Here is a 14,138-nt window from a genome sequence, read left to right on the forward strand (position 1 = left end):
TTACCCATTTTTGATATCTTCTGTTGTTGTTGTTTTTTTTCTTTTTTGAATACCTTCTTCTGTTTTTATTTTTCTTTGAATACCTTCTTCTGTTTTTATTTTTCTTTTTTGAATACCTTCTTCTGTTTTTATTTTTATTTGAATACCTTCTTCTGTTTTTATTTTTTTTTGAATACCTTCTTCTGTTTTTATTTTTAAACTCATTTTGTATCTCTTATTGTTGTTTTTTTTATTCACAAAATATATTTTTTAAATTTTTTTTTAAATTTTTTTTTAAATTTTTTTTTAAAAATTATAAAATTTTTTTTTTTAAATTTTTTTTTTATATCATCACAAATAAAAAAAATAATAATAATTATGATTTCTATTACACAAATAGAGGGCAATAATAAAAAATTAATAACAAAAAATTTATTAACCCAACAAGTATATTTTTATGGGAATAATAAAATTTTTGATTCACAAAAAGAGAAAAAAAATTTATATAGCTTGAACACAATCGACAGCGAAGAAATTATTTTATTAATTGGAACCTATCAAACCAATATATCTTATGTATCATTTTATTATAGAAAAGAGAAAATATCCATTAATGATAGATTAGTTAACTTTTTTTCAAGAGAAATTGAATTAAAAGACAAAGATGTAATTAAAATAAATAATTATGAAATAAAGTATGAAAAAATTGGTAATGGTAATGGTGTCGAAATTCAACCGGAGAATAACCTCGAATCTGACAGCTCAAGTGAAAGTTCAAGTGAAAGTTCAAGTGAAATTGAAGTTGAAATCAATACAAAAAAAAAAACAAGAAAAATGAAGAAAAGAAAAAGATCAAAAGTCATCAAACATGCCAGTTTAAATACATAAATAAATTTAATTTTTAGTTTTCTAAAAAATGTGTTTTATTAATTTTATTAACTACTAATCTATATACAACTGTTTTATCAAAACTTTGCTTATACCTTCCTCCAACTTCTAATATTTCTACGGATGGTGGTATTGCACTGGGTGATAGAGGTTGATTAAACCAATCGCCAAATATTAATGTTTTTACAGAGGATGGTATTACACCAGCTGAAATAGGTTGATTAAATTTAAAACCAAATATTAATGTTTCTACAGAGGATGGTATTACACCGGCTGATAGAGGTTGATTAAATTTAAAACCAAATGTTAATGTTTTTACAGAGGATGGTATTACACCGGCTGATAGAGGTTGATTAAATTGATTACCAAATGTTAATGTTTCTACAGAGGATGGTATTACACCGGCTGATAGAGGTTGATTAAATTGATTACCAAATTTAAGTTTTTTTGCGGATAGTGGTATTATGTATTTTATTATACTCGCTATAGGTTTAGAAGAATTTTTTTTAAAAGTATAAATAACTTTCTTTACTTTATAACTATTTTCTAACATTTTGATGGATGGCGGCTTTATAAAAAAAAAATAAAAAAAAAAAATAAAAAAAAATAAAAACTAAAAAAAATAAAATTTTTTTTAAAAATCAATATTTTTTCAAATTTTGATGTCAATTTTATTATTAAACGTTGGTTTTTGTTTTATAAAAAATAAACCCTCCATATCTAAATTTTTTTCGTGGAAACTTAGCATTTTGTTAATAATGTGGGAAAAATATTGTATAGTAGTAGTATTAATAATTACCAATCTAAAAATTGAAAATTTTTATTTTCAATACTTTTTCTGATTTCTTGTATATATTTTTCTTTTATGGAATTAGCTATATATTCTTTATTTTCAATATTTTTTATTAAAACTTGTAGTTGATATAATAAAAAATCCATATCAATTTTTTCATTTTTTTCAAAAAATTTTTTTTCTTCTTTTAAATTATCCATAAATTTTCCTTTATCTATTTTGTTTTGGATTTTTAATATTGTTGGGTAAAATAAACTATAAATAACAACTTCTGAAAATTTTAAATGAATATCCTCTACACTATATTCTTCTATTTTTAAATTATTCTTTTTATTAATTGCCTCTTTAAAAAGTTTTAGTTTTTCCATATCATGGTCTTTACAATCATTATTAATTTTAATTTTGAATCTATTTGAAAATATATTAAAATTTTCATACTTGAATATTGATAAATGTTTTAATGTTGATAAAAATGAATAGTTATTGTTATAGAAATGACAAGTAATAAGAACCTATAAAAATTTTAAAGAAAAAAATAAATTTGTATTATTATTATTATTATTATTATTTTAAATAAAATAAGAAATTTTACTTTTAAATCATTAAAAGTTTGTAAAATATTTTGATGAAAATATTCATATTTTTCGTATAACCCAATTAATGTTGCTTTATCTATTATTATAAATTTATTATATTTAAAAAATACTATTTCTAAAAAATTTTGAAACAGTTCTTCTTTATTTGATAATTTAAAAAAAGTATAATCCCTAAAATAAATTTTTGTATTATATAAAAGATTTAAAATAATTATAATTGGATATTTATTTTTCTGTAGTTTTTTTATAAATTTTGCAAGCTTTTCTTCGTTAATGGTTTTGCTAAAATTTTCAAATATAAAAATTGTATTATTATTTATTTTTTTAATTTGAAAACTATCAACCATCATGATAATTGTATCACTATCAGAAAATATTTTTTTACAAACATTATAAATACCATTTGTCATATTAAAAGATGAATAAAATACAATTTGATTTACTTTATTTTCTTCTTCTTTTTTATAAGTTTTTAGATGGCCATTTATAATATCCTCCTCTTTTAATATTAAACAATTTTCTTTTGACTCTATATCAGCCATACAATTATTATAAAAAATAATTTTTTCATTTATTATGGACATTTTATTGCAAAATAAAAAATAAAAATAATGATCCGCAAAAAAATTAAAAATGAAAACTTAAAAAATTTTTTTTACATATAAAAAATTAATATGCAAAAAAAGACTTTGAAAAATATAAACTGTTTCCTAAAAATACATATAAAAATTAATATGTATTTTTAGGAAACAGTTTTTTACATATTAATTTTTTATATGTAAAAAAAGACTTTGAAAAATATGAACTGTTTCCTAAAACTCCATATTAAATTTTATATGTAAAAAAACTGTTTCCTAAAAATACATATAAAAAAATTATATGCAAAAAAAAGACTTAGAAAAATATGAACTGTTTCCTAAAAATACATATTAATTTTTATAGGTTAAAAAAAATTGTTACCTAAAAATACATATAAAAATTTTGCCATATAAAAACGCTATATTAAATTTCAGTAATGACGGGGCGCAAAATCCGTCATGACGGAAAATAAGGTGGTGCTCATATATAAAGGCCCACATTAATTTTTTTACATTTTTGGGTCCAGGTTTTAATATATTAAATAAAATATTATAATTTTTTTATATATATAAATAACTTTTTTGGGGCTATCTATCTATACTAATGCAAATTACCAGAATAACATTTATAAAAACTTTTTTTTTTAAAACAATAAAAAAAATAAAAAAAAATAGTTTAAATATTTTATAAAAAAATTTTTATTTATTTTGGTTTAAATATGAGATCGGTGGTATTATCTGAATGAGACATGGAAACAAAATATGTATCAGTCTCTCTTTTAAATGAAATTAAATGACCACAATTTTTATTTTTATGATAAATATTAATTATCATACCATCAATATCATTATTTACCTCTTCACGATAACCTTTAACGAAATTTTTAAAAAAATTTTTTGTATTTTTTCTTATATATTCGTTTGATTTGATAAATTTTATCTCAACTAGTTCTTCATCTTTAGATTCATCATCTTCATTTCTTTTTCTTTTTAAAAACTTTTCTTCTTCTTTTTTTATTTTTTTTTTTATTTCTTTCTCTTTTGATATAAAATCAACTGGTTCATCTTCTTTTTCTTTCTTTTTCTCTTTTGATTTTATGTCAACTGGTTCATTTTCTTTTTCTATCTTTTTCTCTTTCTCTTTCTCTTTCTCTTTCTCTTTCTCTTTCTCTTTCTCTTTCTCTTTCTCTTTTTCTTTCTCTTTCTCTTTTTCTTTTTGGTCTTCATTTTCTTTCTCTTTCTCTTTCTCTATCTCTTTCTCTTTTTCTTTTTCTTTTTGGTCTTCATTTTCTTTTTCTATCTCTTTCTCTTTCTCTTTTTCTTTCTTTTTCTTTTTTTCTTTCTCTTTCTCTTTTTCTTTTTCGTCTTCATTTTTTTTTTGAATTTCATTTTCTAAAGCTAGGGTTCTTCTAGTATTTATTTTATTGGGGGAATTATTATTTGTATGTTCTTCAGTATTAGCACCATTCTTCTTAGGTGATTTAAATTGTAGTTTCTTCTTTTTTGGTGTGCTTGCTTCTTCTTCACTTTCATCTTCTTCACTTTCATTTTTTTCTGAAAAAAAAAAAAAAAAAAAAAATTTAATATTATAATTTTAAAAATAGTAATATGTTAAAAATACAAAGATAAAACATACTATTGTATTGTATTGAATGATTTTTAAAAAAATCTTTTGCATTTTCTTTATATTTATCTACGAGAAATTCAATATCTTCTTGTTTAAGAAGATATTTTTTAGCTAAAGTTCTGTTTGATATATATTCATAACAATCATATTCTTTCCCATCCAAAACTAATTTTTTATTATTTATTTGTATTTTCTTATTTAAATAATATTTATTTATATTTTTATTTTGAATGTCTTCGTATGTGTACATTTTTTTTTTTTTTTTTCTAAATTTTCTTAAATAATTTAAATAATTTATAAAAAAAAAAATTTAATATAAAATTTAAAAAAAAAAAAAACATTTTTTTTTTTTTCTTTATTTTTAAAAAATTTTTAAAATAACGAAATTTTTTATAATTATAAAAATTTTATTTATAAATCATAAAACCAAACCAATGGTTAGAATTAAAACTATAAATATAAAATTTTGTAAAATTCTTACTCCCTCATTTTTTGAAGGATCTAAAAGAGAATTTTTTTTCAATGATTTGTTATATTTGTTTATATAAAATACTGAAACACCTTCATTAAAAATCTCTGTACAATTATTATTTTGTATGTCCAACTGTTTGGTTTCAGCAGTACAGTTTTTGCAATCGTTTGTTTCACAATTATAATAGGTTACATGAGTTTCATTTGCTTTATAGTATTGAGATTGATTTTGAAATACCTCACATACGTTCTCTAGATGAATAGTTGTATATTCATAATCTTTACATGTATGCAAAGCATACATAGATTGAATTAATGATCCTGGTATAACAGTATAATTAAATAATTCATTATCGCTGATACTTTTAATAAAATATGATTGTCCATAATCATCGGCTACACAGTAATTTCTTTTATTTATTTCAGTAATCGTTTCAAAATTATTACATATTGAATCTGGATTTTTTATTTGGTCATAAAAAATAACATGAGTACTATTTAATTCAAACCTTCCTTTAAATGAGCAATCACTTATAATTTCATATAATACCTCACTGCCCTTTGAACAATTGTTGGAATTATAATAAACTCTTAAAATTTTATCAGAGTTATTTATAAACTCTGATGTTTCTAAATATTGTTTTGATACAGAATTTTCTGAATAAATTAATTGAAAAAAAAGAAATAAGAACAAAAACAATATAGCTTTCATTTTTTTATTTAATATGTTTCAATTTAATTTTTTAAAAATATAAATAAAATTTTTTTTTTAATTTTTTTTTTTTATTATTTTAAAATTAAAAAAAAAAAAATTTATATAATTTTTTAATTTTTTTTAAAAATAAATTAAAATGAAATTTTATATCTTTATATCTTTATTTTTACTATACAACTTTTATTTTGTTGAATCTTATGATTTTTCAAAATTTTTATACTTTGTTGAAGAGAATAATAATTCTGATATAATCGTTAACAAAAGCTATAATAATAATAATAATATAAATGATAATATTAATTATATTATTGATTTTAAAAATTTGGAAATTTTTTTCAAAAATGAAAACATTTCAAAGACAATTCAAATTTTTCAAAATGAAGATGATGGTGAAAAAAATTTAAAGAATTTTTATAATATAACTGAACACACAAAAATAAATATTGAAGAGTTTTGTGAAAAAAAAAAACATTTTAATATAAATATTTATGGAAATGATAAACCATTTTTTTATTTTGGGAAAATTTTTTGTAAAAAAAAATTTTTTTCCTACTTGGATGATGTTTTAGAGATCATCATTTCATATTTTAAATGCTCAGAAGGATTCTTTAACGAAAATTGTCCAAAAAGATATTATCAAATATGCTCTTTTATTTTATTCTCAACCATAAATGTTTTTTTATTTTTAAAAATTAGTAAGATATTAAAATTAGTTTGGAAAAAAAAAATACTTTTGGTAATAATAACCTTTTTGATTGTATTAACTTCTTGTGCGGCAATATTTATAAACAAAAATGAAATAAAAGATTTTTTTTAAAATTTTTTTTTTTTTTTTTTTAATTTTTTTTTAAATTTTTTAAATTTTTATTATTATTGTATAACCTCCAAATGATTATCATAGAAAAAAAAGAAGACCACCGCATTTTAACTTTTTATTTTGACGAAAGCTATGGTTGTTTAGAACTATCAGAAAATGAAAAAAAAATTATAAATTATTTTTATAATAACCCAAAAATTAGTGTTGACAAATACCCAACAACAATAACAACAGCAAAGGAATTTAATATAAATGAAAATACTTTTAATAATATTATCAACAATTTAATAAAAAGAGAAATTCTTCAAAAAATAGATGGGAATATATGTCTACCGTTTAACCTTGAAATTTTTTTTAAATTAACAAATATTAAATAAAAAAAAATATATAAATTTTATTATAAAATTCTATAAAAATAAAAAAATATAAAATTATTGAACTTTTTATAATTTTTTTTTTTTTTTTTGTTTTATATATTTCTAATATGTAAATGTATTCAACGATATTTTGAAAAAAATCTAAAAAAATAATGGTTAGTTTTTGATATTTATTTATAAAAATAAAATCAAGACCATAAATAATATAAAGTTTTAAAAAAATAACAGAATTTATAAAAAATTTTTTTTTTTTTAAAAAAATTGAAGCTTTGTATAAATAGTTTATATAATTTAGGTTATTATTTAAAAATAATAGAGATAATAGTGTATAAAAGCTAAATATAAAAGATATATAAATATATCTTAATAATAAATAAATATTAGTAATTTTTTTTTTTGTATTTTTTATTATAAAATGATAATTTTACTCTTTTTTTTCTTTTTGTAAAATCCCAAAATAAAAAATGCAATTATGTAATAAAAAAAAATTTAAAAATTCATTAATGTTATAAAAAAAAAAATTTAAAAATTCATTAATGTTATAAAAAAAAAAAAAAATTGAACAAAAAAATAGAAATATAAATAAAATATTACAACTATTATCAATATAAATTTGAACTTTCAATCCGGCAATAAAAAAAAATTGGGTGGACACAGTTAAAAAAACTAATTTTTTTTTGTACATTAATGGAATTTTTTTTTTTTTAAAATAAATAAATTTTTTTTTTTTTTTTAAAATCAAAAATTTTTTTTTTTTTTTTTTTAAAAATCAAAAATTTTTTTTTTTTTTTTCATTTTTAATTTTTTTTTTTTTCTATCAAAGGTAACCTTATATATAAGCCAAAAATATATTATTAATAAAAATATATTTATTAACTCTATTTCTTTTTAATTTATAGATGTCTATAGTCCAAAGGTGTTAGTAAACACCAAATATAATATGTGTAGAATTTCTATAGTCCAAAGCTGTTAATAGAGAGACCAATATACATTAATTATTTATTATTTATAGATTTCTTAAAAGTTCATTTAAATAAAATAGTATTTAATACTAATTTTAATTTAATTTTTAAACTATTGTTATTACTATGATGTAAATATAAAATCAATTAATAATAATTTAATATTTTTTTTTTAAATATTTATTATGCCCAAATATTTAGGGATAAAGTAAAATCTGACTCCTATTTACTCTTTCAAGATTTATTGTTTTCTATATCCTTCACAATTCGAACAATCATCGACAAATCTCTACCGGGATTAAGTAAGTATTAATTTTTAATTATTTACAAAATAAACTGTGTATTTTAACACTATCATTTAATCTCATTCTAAAACTGAATCAAAAAGAATCATAAATCCAAATACAAATACAAATAAAAGTAAATATATAAATACATTCATTTAATTTATAAATACTAATTAAATTTACAGAAAAATGGAGATATTATAAATTACCCGGTTTTCCACCATTAGATTTATTTAAATTTTTGGTTAATAATGATGATTTATGGGAAAAACATCAAGATAACTTTAGTCGGTTAGCCTATTCGTTTACTCATTGAATAAGATCTTTTTCTTGAGATATGTTGATACTTCCAAGGGAATAAATATGATACAAATTTATATTTACTAGAAGATTCAATAATTGAAAAGGAACTAAAGCTAGGTCTGTACTAAAGCAAGAGTCTCAAACATATTAGAAACCCATGTCAATTCTAACATCTGTAATCAAGAATACTATTCGTAGCTCTAAATATTTTAGAGTTTTTCTTGTGGTTGCATTTCCATGATTCTATTTTGTTTTTTAAAAGTTAAAAATGTAAGATTAAATTAAAAAAGTAAAATTTGTTTTATTATAAATATTAAATTATCATAGATGTATTTAGATAATATTTCTGAATTCATTATTTTTGGTAGTGGTAAGGTTATGACAACATATATATCATTTCTAAATAACTGATATTCCTTTGGTTAAAAACTCAAAATAAGAAAGATCCAAGTAGGTATTAATTATTTTATAAATATTTATAAACTGTATTTTAACACTATCTTATAATCTCTAGAAAAAGATCTTATTCATTTTCAAAATATCAAATATATAATAAATCCAACAAATAAAAACAACAACACTGTTTAAAAGCCTTAATTTTTAACTGAACTATAAAAATGTTTCCTAAATGTTATCTTTAATACCAATACCAATACCAATACCAATTATCATTAGATCGAGCTTATAATAAAGATTATAAACCAGATAATCTTATTTTAGAAGAAAATACCAATATTTAATCCAACAAATAAAAACAACACTGTTTAAAAAGCCTTAATTTTTAATTAACTGGTAATTATACTTATTTTAATTATATAAAAGAATTTGATTAATTAATTATTATTTTTAATTTTTAGAATTCTTTATCGAAAACCAGGTTAATAAAAAATTAAGGTTTTTAAACAGTGTTGTTTTTATTTGTTGGATTAAAAATATTAAATTAAAAAATTAAATAAATTATAATAATAACATATTAAAGTTTTTTTTTTTTTTTAACCTTTAATTTTTTTTAGCTTTTTTTTATGCATGCTTTTAAATTTATTTTGGAATTATTTAATACAAAATAATTTTCATTTATTTTAAAAATATAAAAATTATTATTATTACTATTTTTATAAATATTATTAATTATTATGTCTTTTATATTTATATCGGTTTTATAGTTTATATATTTTGGAGTATTTAAAAATTTAAAATTTTTTATTATTTTTTTATTATTTTTTTCATATACCACTATATTTTTTGATGTTATATAATATTTTTTTAGAAAATATTTAAAATTTAAAATTAGATAGATTATTCCATAATTATAGCAAAAATATTTTAAATCTTTTATTATTATTTGATTTATATTGTTTTTATTTGAGTTGGCTAAACAAATTAAACTTCCAAAACCTTCTCCAATAAATGTTATATCGTTTTCATTTATATTTTCTGATTTTAAAAATTTCATACATTTTTTTATGTCTGATGAAATACCTTTTAAACTATGGGTTTTATAAATGAATGTAAAAAAATTATAATCTTTACATTCTTTGAAATAATTTAATGTTTTAATTAATTTTTTATTTTCTTTATTATAAAAATAAAATATTGTTTTTTTATTTAATTGATTATTGTTAAAAAAAAAAATTATTATATTTTCATGTATTTTGTGTTCAATATTCATATATTTTATGTTCAATACATTTTTTTTTATTATTAAATTGTATATATAAAAAAATAATAAAATTAAAAAATTATATAAAAAAAGAAGTAACATATTTATAGTTGGAAATTAATAGATATTTTTTTTTTTTTTTTTTTTTTAATTATAATTTTTGTAAAATATAATATATAATTATGGATATAGAATGTTCATATAAAAATAAAAACACAGTTTTAGTTGAATATTATAAAAAAGAAATAGATGAAATTATAAATTTAATTAAAAAAAATAACTTTTGTTTTATTTTTTTTGGAAAAAATAACTATCATAAATATTATATTTTAGAACATATAGCAAAACAATTGAATTATCAAATCATATCAAAACAACAACAAACACCCACAAAGAAAGAAAATTTTTTTAATATTCAATTTCTCGAAACTTGTAAAAACTATGAAATTATTATAAAAAAAAGTAAACAAAATAATATTTTTTTTTTATTATCTGACAAATTATTAGATCAATCACCCGAAACCTTTAAAATTTTAAAATTTTCAAATAGAAGTTTTGAAGAAATTATTGGAACTTTAAAAAAAATATATACAAATTTTGAAAGCAAAAACTTTTTTAATGAAGATAATATGGCCATATTTAAAAATTTTTATAAATCATACAATACAATAGAAAGTTTTATTATACTCTTTGTATGTATTTATTATATCATTTGTTTTTTTTTAATATTAACATTTTTTTTTTTAACATTTAGGATTATATAATAAATAGTGAGGATTTGTCAAATTTAGAAAAATTTATAAATTTATATTTTTAAAAATAAATAAATTAGTAAAATAAATTTTTTTTTTATATTTATGATGATTTTTACCATTTTTTTTTTTTTAAATTTTATTTTTTTATTTTTTTCGAATATCTTTCTATTGTGACGGGTAGCGCAGTGAAATGAATACCGGCCAATTTCAAAAATTTTACTGATGATGTTACAAATATTTTAGGATTATGATCTTCCTGCTGAGATAACATTATGCACCCTTTCAAAATTAAAAAAAAAAAAGAAAAAAAAAATTATAATAATTTAAAAATTATTTTTTTTTTTTTAATCTATTGAAATTTTTTTTTTTTTTAATTTTTTTTTTTTAAATTTTGTTATATGGCCATATATATTTTATTATTATTATATATAATATTTTTATTATTACTAGTATTATTAAGCAAGGTTCAAAAAAAAAAAAATGGGAGTTATAGGAGATGTGATTCTAAATAATCATGAAATGTATTATTTTAACAATATTATCATTAAAAAAAATATCTAAAATTAATATTTTTTTTTTTTTTTTTTTAGAGAAAACAAACAATTGGTCCAGAAACATAGTTTGGAATTAATTACTATTTTTTCTTTTTTTTTCCTTGGCTTTTTATTTGTTTTTTTAAATAATATTTTAAAATATATTTTTGGTTTAGTTGTTTTGTTATTATTTAGTATACTTATTTTTTATTTTTTAAAAAAAAGAACCTATAATAACATAAAAAATTTCATAGTTTTTTTTATTAAATTTTTTTTAGGGTTCATCAGTTCTTTTGTCATCGGCAAAAATAACAGGTAATAAAAATCAATATTTTTGTACTTGAAATTCATAAGCATATACTAATTATTTTAATTTTTTTAATAGATTAATTTTCTTTTTCTTAGTTTTATCAATTTTAATATTTTTATTAATTTCTTTAATTTTACTAAGTTTTTTTAAAAAAGCTTTTACTCTCTTTCTTATTCCATACTTCATACTAGTTTCATCAAATATTTTATTTTTAATATTAGCACATCAAATAACTTTTAAAAAAACTTTATTAGATTTGGTCATTATAAATCTATTAAGTATTTGTGGATTTTTATATCAACAGTTTTTTTATTTTAAGATAAAAAGAAATCATAAAGCTAATAATATTTTATGGAATTGGGATTATAAAGAAAAAAAATAAAGAAAAAAATAAAGAAAAATTTTAATTTTTAAATATTGTATTGTATTTTATTATTATTATTATTAATAAAAGAAGAATATAATTTTTCGAAATCGAAATGATCTATAGATGTACTCTGGCCAGTGATATTATAAATATCAAAGTTAAAACAGTCGTTTTGGGTATTGTTCGTTAAAAATTCATTTGTTTGATAATAGTTATTATTATTATTATTATTATTTGAGATATTATTATTATTTGTAAAATCATCATGGAGTGTTTGAATATTTTTTTCGTTTAAAAACTTGGATAAAACATCGTTGTTGTTGTTGTTGTTGTTTTTTTGAATTTTTTTTTTTTTTAAATCTTTATTTTTCATTTTCTTTTTGTAATATTCATATTGCGCAATTTTTTTAATTATTTTATTAGTTTTCATTTTTTTTTTTTTTAAATTGTATATTAATATTAAAAATCAAAAAAAAAAAAAAAATCTTTTTATATTTTTAAAAATACAAAAAAAAAAAAATAATTAAAATAAAATTAAAAATTTAAAATGGTGGTTCACTTATTTTTTTGTATTTTGAAATTTTTTTTAAAATTTTCTTTTTTTTGCGGTTATTTTAAAATTATTTAATTTTTTTTGTTTTTTATAAAATTTGTATTTTACGAAAAATGGAAAAGTATACACTTACAGAACAAAATCAAACTAACTACATATCACTCAAAAATATTATCAAAAATGTAAAATAATTATTTCAACGGTGTGTTATAATGTTTATTAATAGTAGTTTTTAAATATTAGGAATTTAATCAAGGGGTTTATTTTTTATCTGGGGATGAAAATAGCGGGAAATTGGCAATAATAGAATCAATATTAATAGATTTTAAAAAAGTTTGCTTGAAATATGATTATAGAGAAGGAAATAAAAATAAAAATATTTTTAATAATAATAATGAAAAATCAGAAAATATAAATATTGTTTTGGTAAGAACTAAATTTAAAATTATATTATATTATTATTGTTAGCACAATATATATTAATTCAGTCAAATTGTTGTTTTCATTCAGTTTATATACCCAGAATACAAAGAAAAATATATTATCGGTTTTGAAAATTTAATCAATAATAACTTTACAAAATTTTTTAAAAAAAAAATATTTATCATAACAAAAAATCATTTACTATTTAAAATTAACTTTCAATATTTTATATATAGTTTTCAAAGCTATCAAGTTTTGGATATTGTAAAAATATTAGAAGAAAACTACGATTTTAATAATGGTGGCGCTATAAAAGAAATCAAAAATATATTAAACATTGAAATCAATACTAAAATACACAATTTTTATTTGAAAGGTTTTATAGAATTTTTATTTTTATATAATTATAAAAATGTTAAAGATATTTTAAATATTGTTAAAAAAAATAATTTTGAAATCATTTTAAATTTAAAATATCAAAAAAATTATGTTTTAACAAAAAATGAAAAAATATTTCTAGTGACTATTTATTCTTTATGTGAATGCAGTAATAGAAAAAATACAAGAGATAAAACAACAATTGGTTTCAATTTAAATTATTATTTCAATATAAAAGAAATTCAAAATGAAGCATTAATATTATTTTGTTTTTTAGAAAAAGAAGATTTCAAAGCCAAATATTATGTAAAAGGTTTATTAGAAAATAATCTTATTTTTGTTGACAATAAAAAAAATATAAAAATAAATATAAAAATAGAAGAAATTAAAGAATATTGTATGGATTTATCATTTTTTCAAAATTTTTTATTTATTAAAGAATAGTATATTAAACAATAAAATAAAATTTAAACTTATTATTCTATCAATAACCAAATTTAAACTTTTGTTTTTTAAAATATCATTGTATGATAAATATTGTATAAAGATTGAAAATATTAATGTTGAAAACGTAAAAAATGTAAAAAATAATATTTTTTTTAATTTTTTTATTGTATTATTATTAAGATTGTTGTTTTTGTTTTTATTATTACCATTGATGACGTTTAATTCTAAATCAGTTTTTTTCTTTTTATATTTATATAAAAAAATTATAAATTTTATACTAATAAACAGATAATTAAATATTAATATCAATGTTATAATT

The 14,138-nt window shown here is 17.6% G+C and overlaps 6 protein-coding genes across 6 annotated transcripts; 3 read left to right on the forward strand and 3 right to left on the reverse strand.

The window, feature by feature from the left end:
- Positions 1 to 579: 579 nt before the first annotated feature.
- Positions 580 to 867, forward strand: DICPUDRAFT_153987 (uncharacterized protein; the record flags this gene model as incomplete). The annotated part of the gene is made up of 1 exon (XM_003289541.1): positions 580 to 867. A coding segment is annotated over one exon (288 nt), but the record flags the coding sequence as incomplete, so codon positions are not given.
- A 59-nt stretch (positions 868 to 926) lies between these two features.
- Positions 927 to 2,840, reverse strand: DICPUDRAFT_153988 (uncharacterized protein; the record flags this gene model as incomplete). The annotated part of the gene is made up of 5 exons (XM_003289556.1): positions 927 to 936; positions 963 to 1,435; positions 1,927 to 2,172; positions 2,253 to 2,332; positions 2,657 to 2,840. 5 exons carry the CDS (start codon positions 2,838 to 2,840, stop codon positions 927 to 929), a joined length of 993 nt encoding a protein of 330 aa, XP_003289604.1.
- A 1,933-nt stretch (positions 2,841 to 4,773) lies between these two features.
- DICPUDRAFT_56193 (uncharacterized protein) lies at positions 4,774 to 7,475 on the reverse strand. The gene is made up of 2 exons (XM_003289557.1): positions 7,436 to 7,475; positions 4,774 to 5,911 (listed from the first exon to the last, which is right to left on the reverse strand). The coding sequence occupies exon 2, from the start codon at positions 5,642 to 5,644 to the stop codon at positions 4,880 to 4,882; it is 765 nt and encodes a 254-aa protein (XP_003289605.1). The 5' UTR covers positions 5,645 to 5,911; positions 7,436 to 7,475; the 3' UTR covers positions 4,774 to 4,879.
- A 2,760-nt stretch (positions 7,476 to 10,235) lies between these two features.
- DICPUDRAFT_98419 (uncharacterized protein) lies at positions 10,236 to 10,870 on the forward strand (the record flags this gene model as incomplete). The annotated part of the gene is made up of 3 exons (XM_003289542.1): positions 10,236 to 10,515; positions 10,561 to 10,745; positions 10,808 to 10,870. The coding sequence occupies 3 exons, from the start codon at positions 10,236 to 10,238 to the stop codon at positions 10,868 to 10,870; spliced, it is 528 nt and encodes a 175-aa protein (XP_003289590.1).
- Positions 10,871 to 11,286: 416 nt separating this feature from the next.
- Positions 11,287 to 12,525, reverse strand: DICPUDRAFT_72719 (uncharacterized protein). Its single transcript, XM_003289558.1, has 2 exons — positions 11,727 to 12,525; positions 11,287 to 11,656 (listed from the first exon to the last, which is right to left on the reverse strand). Exon 1 carries the CDS (start codon positions 12,446 to 12,448, stop codon positions 12,062 to 12,064), a length of 387 nt encoding a protein of 128 aa, XP_003289606.1. The 5' UTR covers positions 12,449 to 12,525; the 3' UTR covers positions 11,287 to 11,656; positions 11,727 to 12,061.
- Positions 12,526 to 12,684: 159 nt separating this feature from the next.
- DICPUDRAFT_80368 (uncharacterized protein) lies at positions 12,685 to 13,816 on the forward strand (the record flags this gene model as incomplete). The annotated part of the gene is made up of 4 exons (XM_003289543.1): positions 12,685 to 12,753; positions 12,815 to 12,997; positions 13,231 to 13,258; positions 13,416 to 13,816. The coding sequence occupies 4 exons, from the start codon at positions 12,685 to 12,687 to the stop codon at positions 13,814 to 13,816; spliced, it is 681 nt and encodes a 226-aa protein (XP_003289591.1).
- Positions 13,817 to 14,138: the final 322 nt, after the last annotated feature.

This window comes from Dictyostelium purpureum (assembly GCF_000190715.1).
Source record: "Dictyostelium purpureum unplaced genomic scaffold DICPUscaffold_182, whole genome shotgun sequence".
In the NCBI taxonomy this organism is placed as follows: domain Eukaryota; phylum Evosea; class Eumycetozoa; order Dictyosteliales; family Dictyosteliaceae; genus Dictyostelium; species Dictyostelium purpureum.

Excerpts from the sequence above, each read along its gene's own strand:
- DICPUDRAFT_56193 (XM_003289557.1), bottom strand. The coding sequence starts at position 5,644 with ATGAAAGCTATATTGTTTTTGTTCTTATTTCTTTTTTTTCAATTAATT.
- DICPUDRAFT_72719 (XM_003289558.1), bottom strand. The coding sequence starts at position 12,448 with ATGAAAACTAATAAAATAATTAAAAAAATTGCGCAATATGAATATTAC.